This window comes from Neolamprologus brichardi, chromosome 8, assembly GCF_056152115.1.
Source record: "Neolamprologus brichardi isolate AB-2024 chromosome 8, ASM5615211v1, whole genome shotgun sequence".
Classification (NCBI taxonomy): domain Eukaryota; kingdom Metazoa; phylum Chordata; class Actinopteri; order Cichliformes; family Cichlidae; genus Neolamprologus; species Neolamprologus brichardi.
In genome coordinates this window covers 8,216,382-8,242,946 of record NC_142111.1, presented here as the reverse complement: position 1 = coordinate 8,242,946, position 26,565 = coordinate 8,216,382, and the positions used below count along the sequence as shown (strand labels likewise).

Below are 26,565 nucleotides of genomic sequence, written 5' to 3'. Positions count from 1 at the left end.
TACATTAGACGGGATAAGTTATTGATCCCCGTCCTGCACTCTGCTGCCGGGAATTCTCCCGGAAGAGTGTACTGTACATCCAACCCCCACCAACTGCTTTTCTGTGCATCTCTCCGTCTCTTCTCTCTCTCTCTCTTGTCTCAGTATGCTTAGCTTATCTCTCTTGTTTTTTCCTCGATAAGGTTTCTGCAATGCATTAAAATCAGGGGACTTACTTGGGCCGACTGAATGCAAGGTAAGAAAAGAAATGTGCTGGTACTGTGCATGCCTGCTGCTGCTGCTCAGAGATTATGGTGCAACACATTATGCAGTGTCATGATGCAGCAACGCATATGAATTGATAAGCAGGTTCTTCTCTTTATTTTTACAGAGTTAAAACATTTCGGGGGTGGAGCCGCACTGGTGATTTCATTGAATAGTTTGAACTTGCTTTCTAAGAGGAAATGCACTAACAAAGGAATAAGGAAAAGGTATCATTTGCTTTTTAATAATGCCTTGGAGTCTGTGTAGTATTTGGAGACACTAAGGGTGTAATGTGCAGTGTTTTCCTTTTCTTACTTGTAGACCTTTGAGGTATCTGTTCATGGTTTGGCTTGTTGGAAGTTTTATAATCTTATCCCGAGTCTGTCCACCTGTTACACTGTGAGGTGTTAATTTACCCGAAACAGGGCAGATTACAGGCTTTACGGCCTGCTGCATACGTGTGTGTGCGACCATGAGAGTGTGTGTGTGTCTTTTCACATCGTTTACGTCACAGCTGCTGTGAGTCAGCTCCTCTCTTCCTTTCCTGAGTCACTCATCCAGTGGTTGCTTGGTTACTGCAGAGCGGTGAAAGTTTCCTATTGCGTCTTTGTCTCCGTGGACGGATGGGCTTCGATATTTATTCAGGCTCAGGAGTGAGTGTTCAAATAATGTACGTGTTTGTGTGCATGCGTGCATCTGCGGTCGCTGCTTCAGCCAACGGGCAAAGGCTGACAAATCAGTTTCAGCACATCCTGTTATTGAGAGACACTGAATGGATGTCTGGGTACCGCAACTGAACCCTTAATAAGCTGACACTGCCAAGGAATTGTATTTAGAGGAGACACAAAAGAGAATCCTAATTAGAAAAAGCATGCATGTCATTTTTAGTCATATTTTTAAAATTGCGACAGGTTCCATCCTCACACCATCAACATCCAAATGTTTTTGGCCAGGCGATAAAAAGTCCATTTTAATATTTAAGCTACTGGGGCATAATTTTTAAAAGACAATTTGAGCCTGAGCACTGACTACTTAATTTTAACTGGCATGTGCCATCAACACTGTTAGCTGGTAGGTGATGAAACTGTGGAGATTGGTGACATATTAAAGGAAAACCCAATATTAAGTGTGCCAGCATGACCCCCAGAACAGCCTCATTGTTCCTTGCAATTGATTGTCTTTGTTTCTGGAGCTATTCAGGAATGACAGAGCGCCATTCTTTTTAAAAAAAAGAAAGAAAGAAAGAAAAAAAGCCACCAGTCTCTCAAGTGAGATCTTGGGTTGAGATCTGATGACTTCAAACAGGTCCAATGTTGTTATATGGACTTATTTGGAGGTGTAAATAAAGGCATGTGTGTTGTAGCTTGGTCCTCACACTACTTCTTTCTTCCCATCTTTATTCTGTCATGACTGCAGAATCAAATCTTTGGTCATGCTGCATGAATTGGGGGGGATGCTTCCTTGCGAAAATATTTGCAAGGGTGAAACTTCTGTATTTAAATCAATGCACCACCCCAAGTAGGTGCTATGTAGGAGTGTAAAGTCTTCATCATAGGATAAAGGTAAATCACTTTATGATGATTTGCAGTGGCCCCTCCCTCTAATACTCCAAGTAGAACTCAAACATGGCCTCAGAACACAACAAAGTGCTTTAACTCCCTCGCTTAGGGAGTCACAAGTTCAAGATTCTTTCTTTCATTAGTCACATGTCTGCATTTTTAATAGTGTATGCTAAAGGTACAAAATATAATAAATTGTTCCACTCCCAACTACCATTTCACTATATGCTTTTTAAGATTCTCAAGGTAAATAAATAAATTCTTAGGTAAATAAACCTGTAAATATTGGAGTAAGCGGAACAAACATTGGTACTCTGTAGCTGGTAAAATCAGTTTGGCTACAAGACTTTACAAAATGAGCAAACAGTAAAATTATATTCTATATAGATTGGGTTTTTTAATTATAACTATAACATAGTGAGTGTATTGGCCTACATAATGAATTTTATTTTATTATAACTTGTATTATCTCTGTATTTGCCAATCTGTGAATATGCTGAGAGTACAAACATCACCATGACAACAGCAAGGCAAGAAACACATCACATCACACAGTGCGTTAATTAGTTTGAGGTGAAGCTGTTTGAGTCATTGTGAATCATTCATACAGGGATGAAGAGCTTCATTCGTGGATGTCCTCAGGTCAGATGATACAGGATGACGAGGAGGGACTACCAGTCACCTGCTTCTGCTTTCAGAGATGCTGCTCAACCTGTAAACCGTGGAGGAGCACTGACTCCAGATCAAGCTTGGTAACAGCATCATCATCCTTCTCCCTCTGTCGCCAGCGCCGACGGATCAAGCAACTAGCGTTTGCTTTGCTTGATCTTTTTGGTACAGTTTCTCCACTTGGACAAGACTTAGTTTAAATGTGTGGGACACAGTTTTAACACAAAGAATTTAAATGTGGCCGCCCGCCAAGATCACCACAATAAGTTTATCAGTTTCAGCGATGACTGTATGCCAGCACAACTTTTTAGTGACATTTACTCCTTGCAGAATTGCAATACTTTTCTTGGGAATAGTGATTGTCTTATCAGTGACAACAACAATACGACAGCTATGAAAAGCTCCACTGCCCAATGCCCCTTCTGTCCGAACACTAACTCTGAGAATGACCAGAGGGAAAATGTTGATGGAGAAAATTTAAATACTGCCAACCAAAGAAGACTTCCAACATCCTCTCAAAACTACAATCATCCAGGAGAATCATGCGGACGGGACGGTAAAGTGAAAATAAGGAAGAGTGTGTCATTTGATGATGATGTCATTGTCTACCTGTTTGATCAGGTACTGATTTCCTGTTCTACTTTAACCTTTATTTTAATGCATTTTGAGGCCTTTTATCTTTTTGTAGCTAATAATGTGTTTATTAAATGTTTTTAACAGGACTGTTTCAACCATGTTACTGAATACTGAATACTTCCTGTTTATTCTCAGGAGAGTCCAACTCTGGAGATGCACTTTGAGTCTTACACATCTCTGATGAGCAGCTATTCCTCCAACCTGCCAGGTGTCACATTAGAAGATAATGGTAATGTCTTCAAGAATTACACAAGTGATTTTGTAGATTGTATGCCATTATTTAGAAAAAGAGCAAAACACACACCGTACCAGTGAAACATATTCCACTTTTACTTAACGCATTCATTCATGCTGTAATTTATATTTAGTAGTATCATCATGTAAAGCTGAGGCAGAGAGAGCAGTAGCAATACCTCACTATTGCAGGTATCCATAGCAACAAAATTGGGGTCGGCATGAAAAGGAGCTGGGCTCGAGGTGGGTTGCAAAGTGGCTTGCAGATGAAGCTGTAGAAAGGCTGGCGTTACTGTGTTTTTTTTACATTATTTTTTCCTTTTTATTTACAGAGAGACGGAACAATGAGCTCATAAAATATGATGGTGATGTTATCACCATCAGCAACAGCAGTATAATTCTAAATAATATTTGGCAGTGTTATTAACAGTTTTATCTTTTTATCTGTATCAAACAAAAGGCTAATGACAATGTAACAAGACCAAGGGTTGCACCGTGCACTGCAGGATATCACACAGTTGTCAGTGTGGCTAATTATATATGTGGTTGGTTTTGCGTGCAGCCTTCGAATGGGAGGATGACTTCTCGGCTTTGGAGAAGAGCTGCCATTTTCAGTATGACGGGCACTCTCATCCCTACAGCCTACTGCAGACACATAACCGGACCGCCCAGTCCAGACCAGAGAATGGCCGTCTACCCCAAACCTGCCTTTTCCTCACCTATGTCACTGAGTCCGACCTGGAGTGAGATAAGGGTGAGTGACACGCAAATGCACACACATACTGAGCTGCATGTGGTGATTTTGATGAAACGTGGTAAAGTAAAGACAGCCTTTCTATCAGAATGTCTGCCTTCAGCCTAAGGCCATCTCACTGTCGCCATGGCCTAATGTGACATCCACACTTGTTTTTCTTTCAGAGAGCCAGCCTTGGCCTAATGGAAAAACTGACTAATCATCCAGATCTCTCCTCTTCACCCTAACTCATCTCCTACCCGCCCTCCCCCCTTTATGATGAGTCAGGGATTTTAATAGCTTTTTTTTCACTCCGTCTTTGCTCCAAATAGATTCAGCGCACTTGCCATTCATGACATCACAGCCGAGCAGGACTCTCTGACAGCGCATTCAGTTTTCACAGTTGTTGGTATGACAAGATTACTGCCCATGATGTCAAATAACGGCAAATAAGAGTTGCATAAGAGTGCTGGTGCCTTTCCAGCTGCAAACTGCGTTGGAAGCTACTCTTTATGCCAGGTTGCGTCCTTGGACTCGATGTAGGAAACAGAAACACGGCCGCTCAAACTTACGTGCGTTTAACAAACTCCTGTGTGCTTCTGCAGTCGCACTTTATCTTTAAATTGCTGTAATTTTCAGGCTAATGTTGGTGTTGAAGAAAATATGTTGTTTATACGGTTTGTTTTGCTCAAACAGAGCATGCTTGGGGGGGCCCTGTTTGCTTGCCTCATCACTGAAGTGTGTTGAGCTCAGAACATATCAGCAGCTGTGGTAAAATAAACACTGTAAGCCTTAGGGCCAATGGAGGCAGAAACTGTGCACACTAAAGCGCAAAGATAATATTTCCACAGAGGCAACTTCAGCAAGGTTTGGTTGATTAGATACAATGTACCTGAGGAGGGAAGGAAACCTGGCAGGACCTGTCTTACTGTTCACAAACACACACACACACACACACACACACACACACACACACACACACACACACACACACATCTCTTTAGAAGACATCAAAATAAATCCCATTCATTTATTAGAGACTTATAGTAACCTTAAGCCAAGCGTCTTCCTAAATATCCTCTAATGATTGACATTATGTGGACTTTTGGGGCTTTTATCCTTATATGGGAGGCGAGTCCCCACTGTGTGACTGTGTAAACAGGTTTATGTTCCCACAACACGAGTAATAGAAGTACACACACACACACACACACACACACACACACACACACCCACACACACACACACACACACACACACACACACACACACACACACACACACACACACACACACACACACAAGCTGCTCAAGGGCATCAAACGCTGGAAGTGTTTGCTTCTAAAAGCTGGGAGCTCCACACCTGTAACGTTGCTGTGTCTGTGACATCCCAACACTGTGCTAATGTTGTTATGCTCAGACTAAGAGGTTTGGAGAAAAAGTTAGAGAGGTGAGGCTGAGATGGTTTCGGCATGTGCAGAGGAAAGATTGGACCAAAGATGTTGAAGATGAAGCTCCCAACAGGAGGAAAGGAGGAAGACCTCAGAGAAGATTCATGGATGGAGCAAAGGAAGACAAGTAGTGGGTTGAAGTGACCAAGGTGGATGATAGAATAGATAGATATCATAGATAGATGATAGTGAGATAGAGGCTGATAATCCACTGTGACCCCTAAATGGAGTAACTAAAATAATAAGAAATCCATTAGCCATTAACTTGTTGAATAGAAAAAATGTAGTGGCCAACTGCCATGAAGCAGTGTGGTTTCTGTGTATAGACATGAAGTTTTGTATGTTTTCTAGAGATTTGTTTCATCACAAACAGCAACACCATTGTTTAGTTCTTGTGAGTGTGTAGGCCATATAGTAAGAATAAGCACACAAAGCTGAATGTGGGCCGCCGACGCATAACTGGTTCATAGTGTCCAGATCTGAAAAGTGAGGCCAATGTGGATGTGTCTTAACCTCCTAAGACCCGAACTCTTCCACGGCACGCATTTTTAATTTCTCTTTGATATTTGGGCTGATTGGGGCCCGATGAATGTAAAAACAAAGAATTACCAGATTTTTTTTTTTTTTTACCTTATTTTTGTTTTTAAGAAAAATAAGGGCCAAGATATCAGGCCCTTGTAGAGCAAAACTGAGTATTTTGGTCTAAATAACCCAAAATGTGATGTCCACATATGTGGACGCCAGTCAGGAGCAACTCCTGTGGTTTCTAAAAGATAGATACTGTTGAATACTGTACTGATACTGTAGAAGTCTATGAGAAAACAGCCCTCGGGCACTCCTGACCTTTGAACTCAGTAAACACCTTTCTAATCAGATTATGTTCTCCATCACTAGCTTCAGACCTCCCCAAATCAAACGTGATGTTAATTCTGGAAATTATGGGTGCCTTTAGAGTCGAAAGGGAGGATAAAGCAGGGTCAGTCTTATGACTGACAAATTGCTATCCCACGAGCCTGCACTGTGTCTCAGATTCACAGTCAGAGTCACCTCTCATTCGCCACATTGAATTTCAAAACACCAAAACTCAAATGTCAAAAGCAGGTAGCTTGAAGCGACAAGCCCATTGCCCCATTACTTTAAGCCCTTCCCCAACATTGTTTTAAATTTGTATGTATTCCTACCTACCCAAATGAGGAATCACCACCTGATATATAAACATCCAGTATCTATGCACTGCGATAGCATAACTGCAATCATTTAACCTTGTGAGTCTCTCTGCCTGTGTATATGTGTCACTGAAGCAAAATGTGGAATTGAAGACCATCAGGGTTTGTCCCTAATCTTCCAGATGTTTGCAGACACTGCAAATGCAGTCACTGATGAGCAGTCAGTATATCTCACTGTAGTGACTCCTCCCTGTCTTTGTAGACTTGCTACCACAACATAAGGTAATACTAACTGCCAACAGCTGCATTAGGCTGCCAAGTTAAACAGTTGGATTACTGCAGATCACATTTCCATGTGAAGAAGGAGCGTGTTAATAATTGCAGTTGTTCTGCTTTTCTTTTATGGCTTGTTTTTTGTAATGTGTGTGTTTTTTTTTAGTTTTCTAGTGGCCTGAGGCTGTCCATCAGAAGTAATGTAATGCAAAAAGCTCAAAAGGTTTGTCTGTTGAAAAGCAAATATTGGAGCAACGTTTAAATGAGGCCTACATTCAGCTGTAGCCTGGAGGACTGTATTCAAATGAAGCAGCACAAGGTGATAAGTCACAATGGAAAATATGTTAACTGTTCAGACGAACTAACTTTACTACAGTTGTCTTAAAGGTAAGAGCACGTCTGCAGCTTAACAGAAAAAGAAGAAGGTTTACTTGTGTTCACCTGAATGAATAAAAAAGCATTTCACAGTTGGAAATGCTGTTGCTGAGCGTGTTATCGGCATATCAGTATGGAAAAAAGAGCAGCTTTTGTAAGGGTTTTTAAAATATTAGACCATACCATTCAATTCCACCACTGCAATGTCATTATATTCCCTTAATTGTTTTTTTTTAATGAAATACAGTAAAGTAAAACTCCTCAGTTACATTAGTTAGCCAGTAAATCCTTAACATTTTGCTTGTCAACTGCAAAACAACTACACTTTCTAGAAATGGGAAGCAGGAAACGCAAAAATATTACATCAAAATATTCTTAATTCACCAGGTAAACTGGCCAAACTAACACTGAAAGGGTTTCAATTAAATATTTTTTTCATCACTGAACTACAGCACACAAATTTTCACTGTTCTCAGAATCTATGCAAATATCAGCTGTCAGCTGGAACTTGTGAATGGTAAGTATGCATATTCAACCAATTGTTTAGTTAATATTTTATAAAAGTGCTCCACGTATTTCACTTTCTGAACTGAATAGCTGTGTTCTGACTGCTATTTGTGCTTTTTCTCAAATGAACAGCACAGATATTAAAGCACACAAGCCTGCAGGACACTTAGATATGTCTCCCTAACCATGTTTATATAAGATGATCCCTGGATTTGAATGCTGCTTCCACCAACTACTAAGTATCGTTGGAAAACATTAGTGGGAGCCAAAGTTAATCTGAATCCCCCAAAAATAAAAATAAAAAACATCCTAGTATAAATGTAAGTTGAGTATAATTCTTGCACATCTGTGGCTTTCTGCAGCAACAGCAGCAGGTTGTTGGGAGGTTTGGGGTTGAGGGCGGAGCTAGCGGGGGGAAAGGGCTGTCTCTCTGATTGGCTGAACAGCGCGACGTGTACATCTGTTAGCAACAGGTAGCCGTTCACGTGTGACAGTTATCTGTGAGCCTCGCGCTGATGTGCTGCTCTCGCGCTCCTTCATTCCCACTGCTCCTTTAATTGACTTTATGTCGCTGATCATGTCCGGCTGCATGCTGACGCTTTTTCTGTAAAAAGAAACAGGAGGGAGAATATTAGTTTAACTTCCCAGGTAAGGCTTTTAGTTCCCTTCCATTTGTGTTGTGAGTGAATTTGACTTGTGTCTGCTCATCTTCATATCGGTCACAGCACTGCCGTTGGTGTGATTAAGCTGAGGTTAGGGAAATAATGACGATGATGGAGAAATACCCGTTTTTTTTTTATTGTGTGTACTTATCTATGTAAAACACCTTTATCTGACAGCGTGTGATAGTATAGTTTAAACTGTCACTGTTTGTAAATTCACATTTAAAATATATAATAGTAATAGAACCTCTTCTTAAATAAGTTTAGGAGCTGATGGTTTAGTCTTAATATGTGAAGCCAAACTATGCAGTGAGTTAAAGTGAAGTTAAAGAGCTTTGCTGTTGCTGTGAGCTGCCAGGTCTGTTTTTGTGAGTGTAACCTTGACATGGGCATTATCTCTGAACTGTGGGGTAAGAGGTGTGGAGTAACACACCAACATCATGGAGTTTTCACACTGCAAGAGTCTGATTAGATACAACAGGATGCCAAGTTGTTTGAACTGGAGCTGACTGAAGGAAAACTATGAAGCGGGCCACTTTATACCCTTTTTTTTCTTGTCCTTAACACTCCTATCTTGTCTTCCAGGTTTGTTGAAGCTGAGATCTGTTCTGTCAGAGATAAGAGGAGTAGCAAGATGAAATCCAAAGGGAAGGCTGTGAAGCCATCCAGAAGGACCTGGTCCGACCCGGAGCCGGAATTCGAGCCAGACACAGAGCCGGGCTCCAGCGAGCAGGAAGGCTCAGAGGCCTCGGTCCGGATCCGTGGCTCCTGGAGGGGCTCTCTGAGGAGCGGCGATGGCAAGAGGCAGGGAGGAGGACGGCGACGCAAGCACGGCTCCAGCACCAAAGAGCGCAGCATCCGTCGACTGGAAAGCAACGAAAGGGAACGCCAGCGCATGCACAAACTCAACAACGCCTTCCAAGCGCTGCGCGAGGCCATCCCGCATGTGAAAACCGAGAAGAAGCTGTCCAAGATCGAAACGCTGACCCTGGCTAAGAATTACATCAAAGCTTTGACCACCATCATCCTGGATATGTCAGGGGGCTGCCTGCCTGCTGACGGGGTCCCTTCAGAGGCCAGCGCTGCCAAGCTCCTCCAGTGCTACCAGCAGCACCTGGAGGAAGAGGGGGAGGAAGGTCTCACCCAATACCTCACCAGCATGCATAGCTTCAGCCAGCAAAGCTAACAGTAAGATTAAAGCAAGGGGAGCCACCAGGAGGAGGGCTGGACAAATCAAGCATTACCCACTTCCTACAGTCACACTCTTAGAGACGTTCAGCTGTGTTTTCTGTAGGAAGTGGGCTCCCCCCCTCCCCCCCAGATCATAGACCTCTAATAAATGCTAGCAAGAGGTGGGCTGTGCAGAACTCCATGCAAAATATGGAAGGATTTTATACAGCAGACATGAAGAATGCAGACTGGAAAGTGAAACCAAATGGACCATAGTTGTGTAATGTATGTGCCCAGGAAAGAAGGGCTGCTTTTTTTCCACCCTTATGTTTTTTTTCTTCTTGTGTTGTGGTTTAAACTGGGGAAGGGGATTATCTTGCCATCTTCTTGTATCGACTCTTGAGAAACCTGCTCAGTGTAACCTCGAGCCATAACTGTTGCATCCATGAAAGAAAGACAACCAAGCAGAAGGCTTAAATATTGAGGTGTTGTTGCAAGAAAGCGCTCACAATGATAATCCACCCTTGATCTGAACGCGTAGCTCATTTCTCTTCTTCTGCACACAGAAGAGTTCTTAAAGGCACAGATGCTATTTAACGTGTATGTTACTTGCTTATCCCCTCTCCCTGCTGTGTTTCCATGTGTGTTTAAGCTGCAAACTTTGTGTGAAACATCATAACGGGGAAAAAAACATTTGAGAAGTCGTTATTAATAAATACATTTATTTATTATTGACACAGACTGTTTCTTTTTTTGACCATACACAAATGGACCACACACAATGTTCAGTATTCACAGATAATAGAGATCTCACTTGCAACATTTACAAATAGTTCAGATTTAGACAGCGAAGGTGCATTTAAGCAGCTATCGACAAACTGATGCCCGTGCATGATGTTTAGTAGTCCGTGTAATATTACAACTGCCACGATACTGAGTAGATACTAGTATTTTGCAATCTTGCAACAAAAGATAATGTTTTTCCCCCCCCTTACTGCTCAGTCATTCTACAACCATTATGTCAAAGGAAGTAAACAACATGCAGCACTCCTGAGAAAGAGGAAGGTTCAGTTTGAGCGTTTCAGCTGTAAGACTACAGTAATTTTCCTCTTTTTTACAATATTCACCAGTGTACATGCTTCATGATAATGATAAGATTTTTTAGGTAATAACATCAAAAGTCTTTGCACAAGGCATGTGTAAGTTTAAACCAGTGTAGGTGTTCTAACAGCTGCTACATCCTGGCACCAAACAGCAGTCCATGGGTAAACCTCTACGATCTGTCTAGAAACAATACTTGACTGATTAGAAGTGACTAATGCTAATTACACAGCGTGTTTTGGAGTGTATTTTTACAATTCTCTCAGCCAGTGTCATTCAGCTAACAGTGGGTTCAGTTTACCTCACAAGCTGACTTTTTACATGCAATAATCACCCCAATTCTTGTCTTCAGAATCCAAAAGATGACACATAGATGCACATAAAAGTATTCAGTAGTGCCGATGCTGTGCCAGATCAGCAGACAAAAGGAGCAGACAAGTAAACAAAGATAAAACTTGCGTCAGATTAACTGGCCCTGTTGACTTGTTGCTTACAGGATAAAATGCAAAATAACACTCATTCTGAAGCTGGTGGTCCAGCAACTATTCAACTACAATTCAAGCACATTTTAAAAAATATACATCTTTCATAAAACCCCCCCTACCATCTTAACCTTAACTTGTGGTAATCTATACACAGAAACCACACATATCATGAACATCACATCCTGATTAATAAATAAGGACAAAAATGAATTAAGACCACTAAGTTCAATGGCAAAAGACTAACCGCACTTACAGAAACATACACAAAAATGCCGTGACCATCACATGAATGCCTAGTACAAATGAAAAACAACACAGGGACAGATCAGATAAGCATGTTTGTCATCAGAGATGGCTCTGATTGTCTGAGATCCATTGCTCGGTTTCACCGGCTCACAAGGTGTGAAAACTCTAACCTAAGGATTTAAGGATCACCTTGCTATTCCAGTGTTAAAATAAGCTGTGCTTTAAAAAAATACTACAAAGGTAATCTGAGTTTTGTTTCTTTTTATACAGTTTGTGTGCACAAATTTGTGTTTGTCTAACATCCTGAAGTACTGCTGTCGACCTCCGTGTTCCTGACTTCCAGCAGGCTCCGAGGGGATGAGGTGTCTGTTAGAGAGGGAAGACGGATGTGGGGCGGTTCTACAGAGTTCCCTCTCACTGTGATATGGTCCCATCCACCCTAAAAACAGTGACACAGGGGTGATAATTATTATTACTGAGGATAAGCTTGTTTACCATCTGGCTATAAGCACTAAACAAAGCCTTGAAAACTGGGAGCCACACCTTTCTGTTGTTATTCTACTGCAGTTTGCACATGAAGACTAAGTGTTCCAGCAACTAATATTTACTCTACTGTTGTTGTTTTTTTCAAACGGCAATAAGCTTGATATACTTTGTGTTGGTAATTGTAGTTTTCAACACCTCCCATCCAACTCATATTAAAAAAAATCCCCCATAAAAACTGCATATATAAAATGTTACCCCTCTTTTTTAATGAAAAAAATAAACAAGCCAAAAGAAAATAATATTACAATTAGCATGTTGAACACACCCCAGATTATGTCCAGTGTTTACTTTACTTGAACAAGCTGCACAGGATGCTTGATGATGCTTTTTAGCATTAAAAAACAAGGAGACAAACTTCAGCAGATAATAAAAAAATCTAAGTCTGTGGAAAAATGTGATGAATAAATATATCTGCTGGAGACTGCCGTGCTCAAAATATCAACAACTACCAATAATCTGCTGCATTACTGTGATAACAATATGCATTTATTTTGTTGCATTTTGGGAAGGACAGGATCAGTAAAAAAAATGGTGACAATTCACTCATGACACATATACAGTAGGGGAAATTATTGGACCTCATGTTGAATAAGTTTTCTCACTCATGAAGAAACAAGTCGTTTCTAATTTGTTATGGTAGTTTTACTTTACTGGAAAGAGATATATATCAACCAAAAATCCAGAAAAAACATATTACGTTAAAAGTTATAAATTGATTTGCAAATCACTGACTGAACTAAGATTACAATCAGTCCAGTCAATCGCAAATACTCCTGATCACCAGGATGGAAACTGAATTGCTTTCACATTGGAGCTGTTTTTCTGCAAAGGGTACATGACGACTTCCGCACACTGAGGAGCTGTACTGGAAAATCTTGGATGAGAATCTCCTTCCCTCAGCCAAATTGCTGTAGATGGGACGTCCAGCATGACAATGACTCAAAACATACTGATTTATAAATAAATCAAGATCATGTGTTTTTTGGTTGATATTCTTTCTCTCCACTAAAATCAAACTAGCATAGAAGTTAGAAACTGTTCAGAAACTGTTATTTCCCACCACTGTACAGTCACACTGTTCAGTTTCTTTACCCCAATGCCATAGTCCCAGGACTGTCCTTTGGGCTGCATGGGTTGGACTGCGAGTCGATGGCACACCGTCCCGCAGCTTAGACTGTGGCTGCCCTGCACCTTGTCTGCTATGATCCATACCTGCAGCCCCAAAACAAAAGCAACAAAATCACCCACAAATAAACATGCGCTGTGGTACGTGTTCACTGAACTGAATCACTTTTACATTACAAGCGCCAAAAATTAGAAAGACAACAAGTCTGAACCTCCATGCCTATAAATATGTGAGGTAAAATCTGTTTTCAGCTTTTAAGGATGAAATGGATGAAGGTGGTGCCATAATGTCCTACCTGGTCCAGAGGGCCTACAGAGACTTTGCGGACATTGTTAGATACGTGTTCCCAGGAGGAGCCCTGAGGGTAGCTGGGGGTCACACCCTGTCGGTACCACAGATTACCTTGATAGAAAAACACCCACATCAGACATCTTGTAAAAAATACATACCAGGAACTATAAACAGAACGCACTACGTCATTCATCTATAAAAGTAACTTATAAACCTAAGCTGTAAATAAAAATCTGTGCTGCGTTTTGCGCTTTACCGTTCTCATCTACGGTGTAGACCGATGTTCTTCCCACAGATACCTGCTTCAGCTTCTGTTTGGCTGGAGACGGGATGTGGTACCAACAATCTCCTGCAGAGGGAGACACCCGCACACATAAAACACAGGTAAAATGCATCTGCTTGAGTAAATTTTATTTCAATATGCAGACGTGACAAATGTAATTAAAATTTTCAGCCTTCACTTTCAGTTTTCACTTTTTCCCCACTGACCTGCCGGGTTCTGTGCTGACACAGATCCCCTGTAGAAGGCAGATCCGTCCCTGGCAATAGCCCACACCTGACTGGCAGCCCCAATGGAGATGGACTTGAAAGGCTGGTCTGTGCCCACGTGGAGCCATGAAGATCCCTGAGAGAGCAGACAGAGAAAGCACTACCTCTCAAAAACCTGCTTCTCCATATTCAGATGTTCATAAACAGAAATAAAAGAAACTTTGGAGGTTTTTGGTCCGTTGATAAACATCATTTCTTTTTTTTTTCCCTTTTCCTTTTTTGTCTTTAGAAGCACTAATAAATTTAGCATAAAATAATACAATAATTATCTTTCTCCAAATGAGAAATTAAGCCAAATATAGCTACCCTAACTCTGGCAAATCTGCATGCTGCAAGCCGCTTTTCAACCCACAACCAGCTCCTATTCATGGAACGTCTCCTTAGTCAGTCATCATTATCATCATATCATATTTCTTGTCATTAATGCCTGCCCTGCTGATAGAAATTACAATCTTCTTTTGACTGAAGTGGTTGTATTTGAAATAAATGCAAATATCTCTCAAACTCCGCACACTAGAAGCCCACATTAGAACTAAAAGAACCTCCACAGTAAAAAGAAGTGACAACGTGCTAATGCACCTCTCTGTACTTTGTGTGCATTTGTTATGCAAGCGGAAAAAATGACAATAAGCTTTAATGGTTGCTCTCCAAAGATGTTAAACCAGTTCATTTGGTGTCCGCTTCCATATTATTAATGACTCACAGCAGGCGTCAGGGCGGTGACTCCCAGTCGGCAAAGCACGTCGCCCTTGTTACTGATCGCCCACACAGGAACCATGTCCACGGTGCTCTGAGCTGCACATGGCAGGATGGTCACATCACTTAGTGCGATGGGGGGAACTTCTTGCCAAGGTCCTGTAGTGGTCAGTTTACACTTCCTGCGCATTAAGGCCAAATAAACAGGTGTCCTTGACAACAAATCTCTTCAGTTAAATACCCTCCTGCACATTATTTCAGATATTCTCCAGAATTTAAAATTCTACAGTAACAAACTTTATATGATTAACACCATAATATATTTTGCTGATTATGGCCCATTTGTCCCAGTCTGATTAAAAAACAAACACAGGGATGGCAACTTTCAGAGTGCTGTGTACCTGCTGAATAAATAGTGCACAGACCAATAAGCCAGTGATGCTTTTTATAGTACCTTGCCCATCGCCTACGACGCACAAAGTCCTTCATCGTTTTATAGCCATGATATGACCTGCACAGACACATGGGGAAGCGAAAGAATGAATTAAAGGAAAGATAAATAAATCAAGATCATAGTTTGAACCAAGTGAAGCAGCAGGTGGGGTTTCAGGAACAGCATATGAAACCTACGCTGGAAAATCAGCTGCATACTGCCAGCCTTCTCTGTCCGTCCCGCCAGACACGCTGTAGTCGATAGCCCATTCTGACACCTGAAAACAGCAAACAGGGGAAGTGAAACACTCAACGCACCTGCAGGTCTGGCCACACTCCTTATCTGTGATATATTTAAGAAAATATAGTAGTATTTTTCAAACTAATGGTTAGAAGGCAAGAATAGCAGCTACTGTAATTATGACAGAGAAGGTTACAGATCAACACGGGGAATCTCCCACTGTGGGTGTGTTTGCCTACCCATGTCCACTGAGGGGAAGGAGGTTTTGTATTTGCTTTGGTGCACTCGTGTAGTCCTGAAGCATCACTCCACATGTAGCGGTCTGTTGGTAAGCCTCTAAAAGAAAGAATAGCAACGTTCAATGACAGAAAACACACACAAATCAAAACAACATGTGATTCAGCTGAAATGACTGTTAAAATATGTTGTCTATTTGTCACATCAGAGTGCAATGGCAAAGTTAAATGTTTCTACAATTGCTCGGTTTATGTAAAAATAATATTAATAATAATAATAATAATAATAAAATAAAATAAAGAAATCTCAAATGGACTTGATGAGATGTTGGTTTTTGGTGTAGCTAGGCAACCTTTCAGTACACTGTTCATCAGCTGGTCTTTGTGGAAACTAGGATCCTGTTTCTTTTCTGGGCTCCGTCTCCCCCCAAAATACAAAAATAAAATAAGAATCACACATATATTAATGTAAAAAAAAACTAAAATCCACTGTTGTAACAGTTAAAGTGGAAGCGAATGGGATCAGAAATTCTCGATTAACTTATTTTTAGTGAAACACCTGCACCTGCTGGTGTTGGCAGGGAGAGGCTTATATATATATAAAAAAAAAAAAGACACAAAAAAATGATTTCCCCTTTTTTTTAATCTCTACCTACTGCAGCTTTAACAAATGTATGAGATCTATTACATTTATTACATGTGAAAATTTCCCCTCTTTACAGTTATATTTGTCTGAGTGCAGAGGAGATAACAGGAGTTGAGCTGTTACAGGAGGAGTGCTGGATAGGGCCCTAAAAGAGCATCAACACAGGAGCAGGACTGGTATGAGCACGGGTCCCACTAAAGGATGAAACCGGCACAGAGTCTGTTTTGGACAGTTTTGCTCAGAAACATGAACATGCCTATTAGAAGTATTTTTGTAGGGCTCCTTTTTCTCCAAGCACAAAGGAGCAAATGCCGGTCCTGCTGCTGGGTTGACGCTCTCTCTCTCTCAAAACATTCTTGCAATTTTACTTATGCGTGTACTATGTTAGACAAGCTGTACTACCGGTGCAATGTAAATGCCAAAAAGCAAAACTAGAGTAAATTCAGTCAGGAGTGATCACATAAAACAAATATGTAGAACTGCCTTCATACATTTGTGCAATCACTAAAATTACAAACATCCTGTTTCGAGTGATGCTAAAGAATTATTTCATGCATTTATTTCCTCTAGGTTGGACTACCGTAATTCATTATTATCATGTTTCTCTGAAATCTCGGTGAAAAGCCTTCAGCTGAATGCTGCAGCGAGAGCACTGACAGGAAGCAGTTCGAATACATTTCTCTCGTACTGGCTTCACTTCATTGGCTCCCTGTTAAAATCCTTTTCTAAAATTCCGATCTTAAAGACTTCACAGTATCTCAGTATCCTAACAGAGCACATCACTCTGAGACTGCTGGCTTACTTGAGTTTTCAAGTAAGCTTTCGGGCCCCTCTTCTGTGCAACCAGGTCCCAGTTTGGATTTGGGAGACAGACACCCTCTCTATTTTCAAGATCAGGCTTAAAACGTTCCTTCTTGGTAAAGCTTATAGTTAAGCCTGAACCATAACTTAGTTGCAATAGGCTGTAGTGGGTGAGTATTTCTTCTTCACTTACCTCTTTGTGTTTATATTTGATTGCATTTAACCATTAGTAATCATTAAATTATTTTGTCCCGTCTCCCTCCGCTCACCCCCCAAACGGTCATGGGAGACAGCCGCCTCTCCCTGAACTTGATTCTGCTGGAGGTTTCTTCCTGTTAAAAGGGAGTTTTCCTTCCCATTGTCACCAAGTGATTACTTATAGGGAGTTGTAGGATTGTTGGGGTTATCTCTGTATTACTGTAGTGGTTTTACCATATAAAATAAACCACCTTGAGGTGACTGTTGATGTGAATTTGTGCTACATAAATAAAAGTGAATTGAATTGTTGATTCTCCAGTGCACCTGCTCCTGTACTTGCATCAGCTTAGATTAAATTAATTCTTATGCTTCCTAAAAGGACAGATTGGCATCCCTGGAGTTTAACTGACTTTGTGTTACACAGTGGACATATTGTACAGCTAGATATTAGACTGGATATTTCTGTGTCCTTGACATAGCAGAATTAACTCTACAAAACAAATTATCGCATATATTCTGACAACACTTTCCAAAGCGACAGAAGCTCCACTCTTGCACAGTACCTGTTGGTGTAGCCAGTAACGGGGTTCCACCGCTGATTCTCATAAATGTAAACGCTCTTAACGTCTGTCTGGGTGTAAATATTATCTGTGCTGCTTGCCAATCCCTGGAAGAACCCTCCTCCGTAGCCCCCGGTGTAGATCCAGGCTGTGTGGTCAAAGCCGATCCCCCACACTATCCCAACACTGTTACACTCCACTATATGCAGATGGCCTCCAACCTGCCGCCAGAACCTGCAGAGAGGAAAGAAATATAGCTAAGTGGTTAGAATAAAAAGTCATATATCAGAAGGTTAAAGCCATCAGTCTAGTGACGTGTAGCTCATTCGTACATCTGGTCGCAGGGTGTCGGGTAAGGCACGGCCTCTAGGCCAGGTGAGGGCTCACTGACAAAGATGTCCCCTTTACAGGTAATGGACCAGATGGCCTGTTTGGAGGGAGGACCGTGGATCCCCCTTGAGTCACAGCATGACACACTCAACAATGCCAGCTGAAGAGCAGGACAGAGCAGACGGAGGGAGGCAAAGATGGAGAAAAAAGACATTTTTAGATGATATACATGAATAAATGCTGCATAGTATTACATTATTACTTTCCACTGTGCTATTTTTTCTTTCCATACCCACCCAATCATGCATTTCCAGCTCTGTGGCAGCCGCTAATCGAATAGGCCACCTCTGTTTGGTCCGCTCAGGAGTATAGATGGCAAAAGTGTGTTTGGAGTCATTTAGCACAGGAACCAGGATGGTAACTTCATTGATAAAGGCATGCAGGTACTGAAGAAGTGTTAGCAAAGAGAAGTTGAAATATACAGTAAGCCTTTAGTAAGCCAGTCTGCTTTGGTGTTATGTCGCAGCCAGCGGTAAGTGATAATCAAAGAAAAGTTAACACATAAAACTTAAGGAAGACTCTTTTTTACTACACAAACACACACTTCCGTCTAACCTTCTTTTCCTCATAATAGTTGTAATAGATGAACAGGATGCCGTCCTTGTTGCCCTCTGGTCCTGAGAACTGCTCCAAAGCAAAATGAACATCTATCCACTTATGTGGCTTCCAGTCTCTCCACCACTGCATGCTTCCCTTCTTCACCCACACGGACTGCAACAGGATTGGATCAAGTGAACGAATCAAATGACATGCTAATGAAAGAAACGGGTGGTAAAGTGCATGGTTGACAAGGTACCTGTTCTATGGCTTGTTCATAATGTTTGAAATTATCAATCTCTCTCCTGGTCCGCTCGCTGAGTTGCTCAAAGATTTGTTTTCGCCAAGCTGCCGTCTGGGCTGGACTGACTGATAAACTCATGGACTGGACCGACTGGACTAAGGCTGGATGAATAAAAGGACAAAAATAATGACATCAATGCAGCTTCATTGAAACTGAGCATAAGCACTGACTTTACATCCTTTTATACAAGTTACATGTTACTTAAAGTTACATTAAAAAAAAACGGTGAGTTAGCTCACTGAACTCACATGCAGTGTTCACAGAGTTAAACCAGCTGAGCTGGGAGTGACTGTCCACAGAGCAGCCTCCTCCACTGACCCAGGCCCACAGAGGGTGCTCGTCTCCACCATAAGGATCCTCCATGGCAAGGGTGTACGTGGCTACTGAGGACAAGCTGCAGGTGTCAGCTGAGTCCAGCACTGCTCCAGTTTGAGCCTGCTGGCTCTGTGCCTCCTCCAGATCCACATTACTCCACTGAGTATCAAGAGGGCTGCCAGACTGGCTAGGAGAGAGAGCAACACCAGTGCAGGGGGCTTTGGCATCTCCTTCGTGTGAGATGGTGTCCTCCTCTAGGACAGTGGGAGTGGCTTTTCCAACATCTCTTGAGGTCCTCCCTGATTCTCGATCGGAGACGAGTTCAGAGATGAAGCTGTCGCTGGTGACCTTGGGGATACGGGGTTTGGGAGTGTCAGTGGGCGGGTCAGATGGGGCGTCCACAAAGGTATCCGGGGAGGTGGAGGTGACCAGGCAACTGGGCCCATCTGCAGATCCTTTCTCTAGGTCTGATTCTGCATCACTTGCTACTGACGGAGCACGCACCTCACCACAGAAAAAACATCCGGCACTGAGAAACACAGACAGAGAGAGAATTAACTTTATTATTACATTTTTAAAAAGCTAACTAGAGTGTGTGTCCTCTGAGGCACATCCACCTCTGCAGGCTGTTTGCGCTGGCGCTGGAGTGGGATCGGTCTCTGTCTCGGGGAACGGTAATAGCCTTCCAAGTTTTCCCACTCAGCTCACTTGAGGTCACGCCTTGTCTGAAGTACACAGCTCGGTCCTCAGAGCTGATAGCCCACACCTATGAACACCAGCAACTTTCAGAAAACCTCAGCATGACTGCATCACTTGCAAACATGCAGTAATAAAGCCATGTAGCAGTCCTTGTAAGATTCCCAGCAGTTACACTGAGGACACACTGAGTCACCTGGTCGTTCTGTCCTACGTTGATCATGATCATTTCTCCAACCATGCTGATCCAGCCGGAGCCACACGGGTTATGAGAATTCACGCCACGCCTGAACCACACCTGGTAAAGCAGGAGTGTAGAGTGAGAGGTATTCTGAAGACATCGCAGGTTTAATCCCTGCAGTTTTAACAACAAGCTGTTACAAGCCTGTTTAACTATGTTTAGACATTTTTCATGTCGTGTCAGTCACAGTGCTGAAATTAGGAGTGAACTGTGAAGTGCCAACACAGATTATTAAAATAAAAGATTGGCAGAGCAGCTCCTAATATTTGTTTCTGTTCTTTTACTTTGCATTTGTTGGTCTTTATGCTCCATTTACTGAGCTGAGGAAAGAACTAAATCTTCATTATAAATAAATAAGTGAAACATTTGAAAGCTTTAGCTTGGTCACACTGCCATCTTTGCACATTCAGCTAGTGCAAACTGACAAACAGAATTAGCCACTGACACAGGAAAATGCTAAATCTTATTTGCCAACAGGCAAAGATATTTAATCTATTGGAAGTACTTCCACTGATTAAAAGCTGATTTTTTTTACGTGATTGCAACACTTTCTTACTTTATTGTCCTTCGTCACAACCCAGACCACGTTGTTTCCCACGGCTACGTGTGTAGCTCCCACATCGGAGCTGGGAGACTCCACTATTGCCCAAGAGGCACCTGGATTGCAGGAAATATTCATTCTCAAACATTTACTCAGAAACACCACGTCACCCTCCCATCAGTGAGCCTATCTGTACCTTTAGGGCAGTCTCTGCTTATCCCCTCCCTGACAATGAGCTGCCCCTCCCAGAGCACAGCCCAGACCAGGTCTGCTGGACCACAGCTGATCTGGACCACCTCTCCAGGTAGAAGCACCTCCTCCCATGACGCACCCTCAGGATTATGGTGATAGATTCCCTCTCTAAACCACACCTGAACAGAGACAAAGACAGATTCCGAAAATTAAGAGCTGGTATCAAACAATTTTGGTGGGACACGAATGTATGTGTGAGACAGGATCATTTTAAAGTAGTTAGCATGCTGCTAACGTCTAACTCTGCTTTTAATAGCAAATGATTTGAAGCATACACAGTTAATAAACACAAATTACTTCAACAGTCAAGAAATTCTCAATCTGAGCATATAGCAGCATAATAACATTGCAACTGATACCTAAAACAAGGCAGGTGCTGCCCTGTATATATAATCTATACCTTGCCCTGCAGGGATACAGCCCACAGACACAGACGGCCCCTGGGTTCCTCACTAATCTCCCAACCTCCACAGCTGATGTCGCTGAAGGGATCTGGTAGAGTTGTGTGCTGTGAGGGGATCTGCCATGCACACAAGGAAAACAAGAACTTAAAACGCACATTAACCCATCGCACTCATTACATGCATATGTTATACAGTAACACCCACCTTAGCCCAGGTGTCCATTGCTTTGTACTTCCTGTAGCGGAGCCATCGCCTGCGACGGACACAGGAGTTCCACTTCTTGTCTTTAGTATAGGTGGCAGGGAAATCGATGGCATAGGTCCATCCCTGGAAACACAAACATCTGAACTGGTCACACAAGAGAAAGGAAAAAAGGGCAGTAATTGAAGCAGACACACATTTTTTAAACTCACCCCTTTCTCTGTGGGCTCTCCCTCAAAGTTTTCATCCACATACCAGTCACCCTCCCACTCCCAGCTGCTGGAGGGCAGCTGGAAGCTGTCCAGAGGTTGGTGCTGCAGACCTGTGACGTCGCTCCACTGCCAGCGGTCGCTTGGCAGCAAACGTTCAGAGAAACCGTCTACGGGATTCCAACGCTGACAAAAAGAGAAAGTGAACTGCGTTAAAGCCGGTGGTGTTGCCTTTTATTTCATATTAAGGGAAAACAAGAGCACTTTTAGTGAGATATCTCACGAAGATGTGGCCACAAGAATGAAAATGACTGAGTGTCGACCTAATGGGGATAGTCTGACAAAGCAGTGTTAAAAAAGGTCTCGTGATCTTGCACTGTGAGAATTTTTTCCCATTAAAAACTCGTTTAGCATGCTTCTAAGGGTCACTTGTTAAAGCACGTAGCCTAATGGCTTGTGGATTTAGCAACAGAGAAGTGGGACTCTGCCTTATGAGGATGCTGAACATATAATGGGGAACTTTAACTTTCAATTTTACTTGTGCGATAATAATAAAAAGAAAAGGTATAACAAACTTGCTTAAAGACAGACAAATAATGTGGGTTCCTTATTACATATTTCTTGGCTTTTACAAGAACTTATTTTAATGTAAATACAGTCATTAAAGAGTGACAGCCCCCGACTAGTCACAGAGACCCACTTGATTTTCATAGGTCTCCTCTTGGTAGCGGATGGACAAGTCGGAAGCGTGAACGTTCAGGTAGATGTTGTTGTCGCAGGCGATGCCCCAGCAGCACTGCTGTGCCGCCGTGACCCGCTTGAACTCCATCTGGGCATCGCGGCACTGATCCCACTGCTGCCCCGCCGTGGACAGGCCATAGACCCGCCCGTAGACGTCCACAGCCCACAGCAGGGAGACGGGCATGGCTGCACCTGGAACCTGACGAAGAAAATGGGTTAATGCTGATAATGTGGCTTTGAAATTAGGTTGTACAATTTCCCAGAATGAATGGCTATAACACCGGGACGTGTACCACAAGATTTGGCATCAGCTGCTGTGTAAAGAAGCTGAAGTGTGTGTTTAAAAACTCTGGGCCTCATAAAAATGTTTTGGACATGGCAAAAATAAGTAAAATTGGCTCAGAGATAGGGTTGGACACTTTAAGCAGATCAGTAAAAACTCAATTTGAATCCTTCACAGTTGGTCCATGTGTGGACTTGTACGTGGAGCCGGCAGTCTAGAACTCCCACTTCCTGGCCGTCTCCTCTAGCTCTCTTGGGGGACACCATGGTGTTCCGATGCCAGCATGGGATTTGTCCCTCCCTTTTAGACATGTGTGAAACATCATCCTAGTCAGATGGTTAAAACACCTTAAATCCCCTTGTAAATGAGTGAGTTCCTGACACTTTCTCTAAAGCTGAGCCCAGAGACACTTTGGAGGAAACGCGTTTCAGCTGCTTCTATCTGCAATCTCATTTTTTCACTCACTCCAAACCATACGTGACTATAAATAAAAGCAGGAACATCGATCAGCCAGTAAAACTGACAGTTTTGCTTTCACAGTAAACTATTTCTTTATCACAACAGATGGATACAGTGATTCTACAATACTGCAGACACTATACCAGTCCATCTGTCTCCCCCACCAATCTCCCCTCACTGTATCGCAGTGCATTATGATTTTATCACAAGTGATTCTTTTCTTACTCAACACTATATCTTATATGAAAAAGTGGGATGGTGTTCCCTAGCAAATCGCAGTGAGCAGCATTATATGATGTTTGCTTACAAGGCTCTGCTCCCAAGATTCCCTTGATTGAATTTAAACCAGTACTTACAATGTCAGTTCATGGGACATTTTAACATTAGCTGTACCTCCTGATCAGTCTGAACTTAGAAAACCTGGATTGAAATACTTCACTGCTGATAAATAATGGAAAGAGCAAAGAAATTTAAAAATGCAGCTGTACTGTACTGTACTGTTCCAGTGAAATCTCTGATTTCAGTGGAACATTTTAAATGGTTGCATCTGTCTATCTGCAACTTCCTTTGCATATCTTTTTCTTAATATGTGATCGATCATGTCTTTTATTATTTATCTGTCTCAATTTTTGAATGTTTTCTGTTCTCAGGCCTCTCGCATTATCCTGCTGTTTCCATGAAAGCATGTACGTGCTCTATAACAATGCTTAGATATGCGTTATGTGTCAAAGTAACATCCACGTGGACCCAGTGTTGCCCAGCAGAACATTTCTCAAAGCATCACACTGCCTTAGCCGGCTTGCCTTCTTCCCATAGTCCATCGTCGTGTCAGGTGTTCCCCAGCAAAGCACCCACATGCACCTGGCCGTCCATATCAAAATATATCAAATAAACATGATTCATCAGATTAGGCACATCTTCTTTTGTGGCTCACATGCTCACTGGTGGTGCTTTCAGGCGTAGACAGGGGTCAGCATGGGCACCCTGACTGGTCTGCAGCTATGAAGCCCCATATGCAACAAACTGTGATGGACTCGATTTTGTTTGTTTGTTTTCCAGAACCAAACCAGCATTAAATTATTCTACAAGCAGCAACAGAAGTTCTTCAGCTGGATCAGACCACACAGGCCAGACTTTGTACCCCAAGTGTATTTGTGATCCTTGGCTGGTTCACAATTCTTCCTTCCTTGGACAACGTTTAATAGATAGTGAGCACTGCAGACCAGAAACACCCCACAAGAGCTGCAGTTTATGAGATGCTCTGACCTAGTCATCTAGCCATCACAATCTGACCCTTATGAAACTGACTCAAATTGTTTGCTTCCCCATTTTTATTGCTTCTAACATGTCAACTATGAGGACAAAATGTTCACTTGCTCCCTAGCATACCCACCCACTAACAGGTGCCATAATGAAGAGATAATCAGAGTTATTCACTTCACCTGTCAGTGGTCAGAATGTTATGCTTGATTAGTATAAATATATTTTTCATGACCACTGCATATCAAGCAAAGCATACCACACAATTTAAAATGAGCAGGAGCCTAAAGACAACCCACCAACAGTACAGAAGGAAAAAGCAGGCCACAATTATACACAAATATGAACAAAGTGTGTGTGGGAAATAGGGAGATAGGGGCCAAATGGCCTCCTTAGAGAACAGTTGTTTACCCATCTGTAAACTAGTTGTTTGGATCATGCGCTGTAGTGGCGATGACCTTTGTACTGCGTTGCTCGATGTCTTCTCAGCGCGATTTGCTGACCCACATTTAACACACTATACGTGTGGCATTTGTAATAACCAAGCCTGTGTGTGAAATGTACACAGATCACAGAGTGGGCTCTGGGCTAGCTAAGTGGCAGTCAACTGTTTCACAGCATCTCGTAACAAGTAGGGACGCTGCTGCTGCTACAAGGCGTATCCTGTCACTCACAGCTGTACATGCAGCACACACCAGGTTGATGGTAACAATAAAATACATAAAGATATCACACACACACATGTTTGAAGCGACTGCGCTTGTTCACCCGTGGGGCTTACTACCAAGTAATAAAGTACGTAGCTGCCTATTAGCAACGGTGTAAGATTAGCCTGAAATATTTACTGTAGAAGCGACTGACAGGAGAGGGACATGTGAAATGAAATGCCCCCAAACGAACGTGTGCAGTAAAGCCAGCTCTATGATTTAACGATGCTCAGCTTGTTTTGGTACAGGCTTACGGGCTTAGCCCGATAGAAATAGCAAACTGAAAGAGTTCAAGCAGCCAACCTTGAGCCTCCTCTCATAAAGCGGCTGTCGGCGGTGGTGAGAAGTCACAGCTGTTCATTCATGCAGTGGAGATGGATCGTAAGCTGTCCGAATCATTCTGTGTGCCGTAGCTGCTCACTCACAGCAGAAATGATTCAGTTTGAAACAGGAAGTGCTGTTATTTCTGTTCCCACCGGCAGTTTCCGTGGCAGCAGGCGCTCGTAGAGGTGCTGTTTAGCAGACAAGCAGCAGAGGGCGCTGTAAAGCTATAATTCATGTTCCAGTCCTTAAGTTATGATTATAATCACTTTCTTTCATTTCAGCTAAGAGACAGTTAAATTGGCGAGAAGACAACAGAAAATGAACATTCAGGCTTTATGTTTTATTGAAAAAAAAAAAAAAAAAAGACACAGTGGCAAGGTACTCGGAAGAAAAGCATGTTTCATTATGGCAGTGTGATGGGTTCACTTACATCAGCGGGTTAATACGATTCAATAAACTGTCTTATGAATCACTTGCTCATCATACAACTGAACTCAGAAAAGCAAATTCATGGGGGAAAAAGTCATTTTCCTCACAAAATAACACTTTGAATATTTCAAACAATGAGTCATTTTACTTATGCACATTTCAAATGATTGCCGTTAAAGTACATTCTCATTTTGCATAAACTGTGTTGTGCACAGAAGCTACATATAACAACTACGAAACAAACAATGAGGAGTGAAATAATTCCCTTCATCAAAGGGTCATCTTATCCATTTAATATGCAAAAGCAGCAGTCAGGCCTAACAAAAAAAACAACAAAAAAAAAAAAGTAGCATCCATGGCTCGGACTGCTGTGTCTGACTTTTGTTTACAGATTTATTAAATATTTCATACAAACTTATTTTATATATAAATACCTTTGT

The 26,565-nt window shown here is 42.1% G+C and overlaps 2 protein-coding genes across 4 annotated transcripts; one reads left to right on the top strand and one right to left on the bottom strand.

Moving 5' to 3' along the window:
• The first annotated feature begins 2,428 nt into the window (after positions 1-2,428).
• Positions 2,429-10,389, top strand: bhlha15 (basic helix-loop-helix family, member a15). 3 transcript variants are annotated; one of them, XM_006800937.3, is made up of 4 exons: positions 2,429-3,092; positions 3,243-3,336; positions 3,904-4,095; positions 9,094-9,156. In XM_006800937.3, the coding sequence occupies exons 1-3, from the start codon at positions 2,763-2,765 to the stop codon at positions 4,086-4,088; spliced, it is 609 nt and encodes a 202-aa protein (XP_006801000.1). In that variant the 5' UTR covers positions 2,429-2,762; the 3' UTR covers positions 4,089-4,095; positions 9,094-9,156. The 3 variants fall into 3 exon arrangements, with proteins under 3 accessions (XP_006801000.1, XP_087701496.1, XP_035768068.1); XM_087845370.1 differs by lacking the exons at positions 2,429-3,092; positions 3,243-3,336 and having other exon boundaries at positions 3,996-4,095; positions 9,094-10,389; XM_035912175.2 differs by lacking the exons at positions 2,429-3,092; positions 3,243-3,336; positions 3,904-4,095 and adding an exon at positions 8,351-8,494 and having other exon boundaries at positions 9,094-10,389.
• Positions 10,384-25,870, bottom strand: tecpr1a (tectonin beta-propeller repeat containing 1a). The gene is made up of 24 exons (XM_006800939.2): positions 25,676-25,870; positions 22,623-22,862; positions 21,926-22,108; positions 21,717-21,839; positions 21,509-21,628; positions 21,053-21,227; positions 20,872-20,972; positions 20,271-20,372; positions 19,996-20,144; positions 19,312-19,907; positions 19,019-19,164; positions 18,778-18,933; positions 18,459-18,608; positions 18,165-18,322; positions 17,836-18,066; positions 15,631-15,727; positions 15,349-15,428; positions 15,173-15,229; positions 14,726-14,900; positions 13,963-14,098; positions 13,730-13,822; positions 13,478-13,584; positions 13,149-13,268; positions 10,384-11,949 (listed from the first exon to the last, which is right to left on the bottom strand). Exons 2-24 carry the CDS (start codon positions 22,845-22,847, stop codon positions 11,806-11,808), a joined length of 3,624 nt encoding a protein of 1,207 aa, XP_006801002.1. The 5' UTR covers positions 22,848-22,862; positions 25,676-25,870; the 3' UTR covers positions 10,384-11,805.
• Positions 25,871-26,565: the final 695 nt, after the last annotated feature.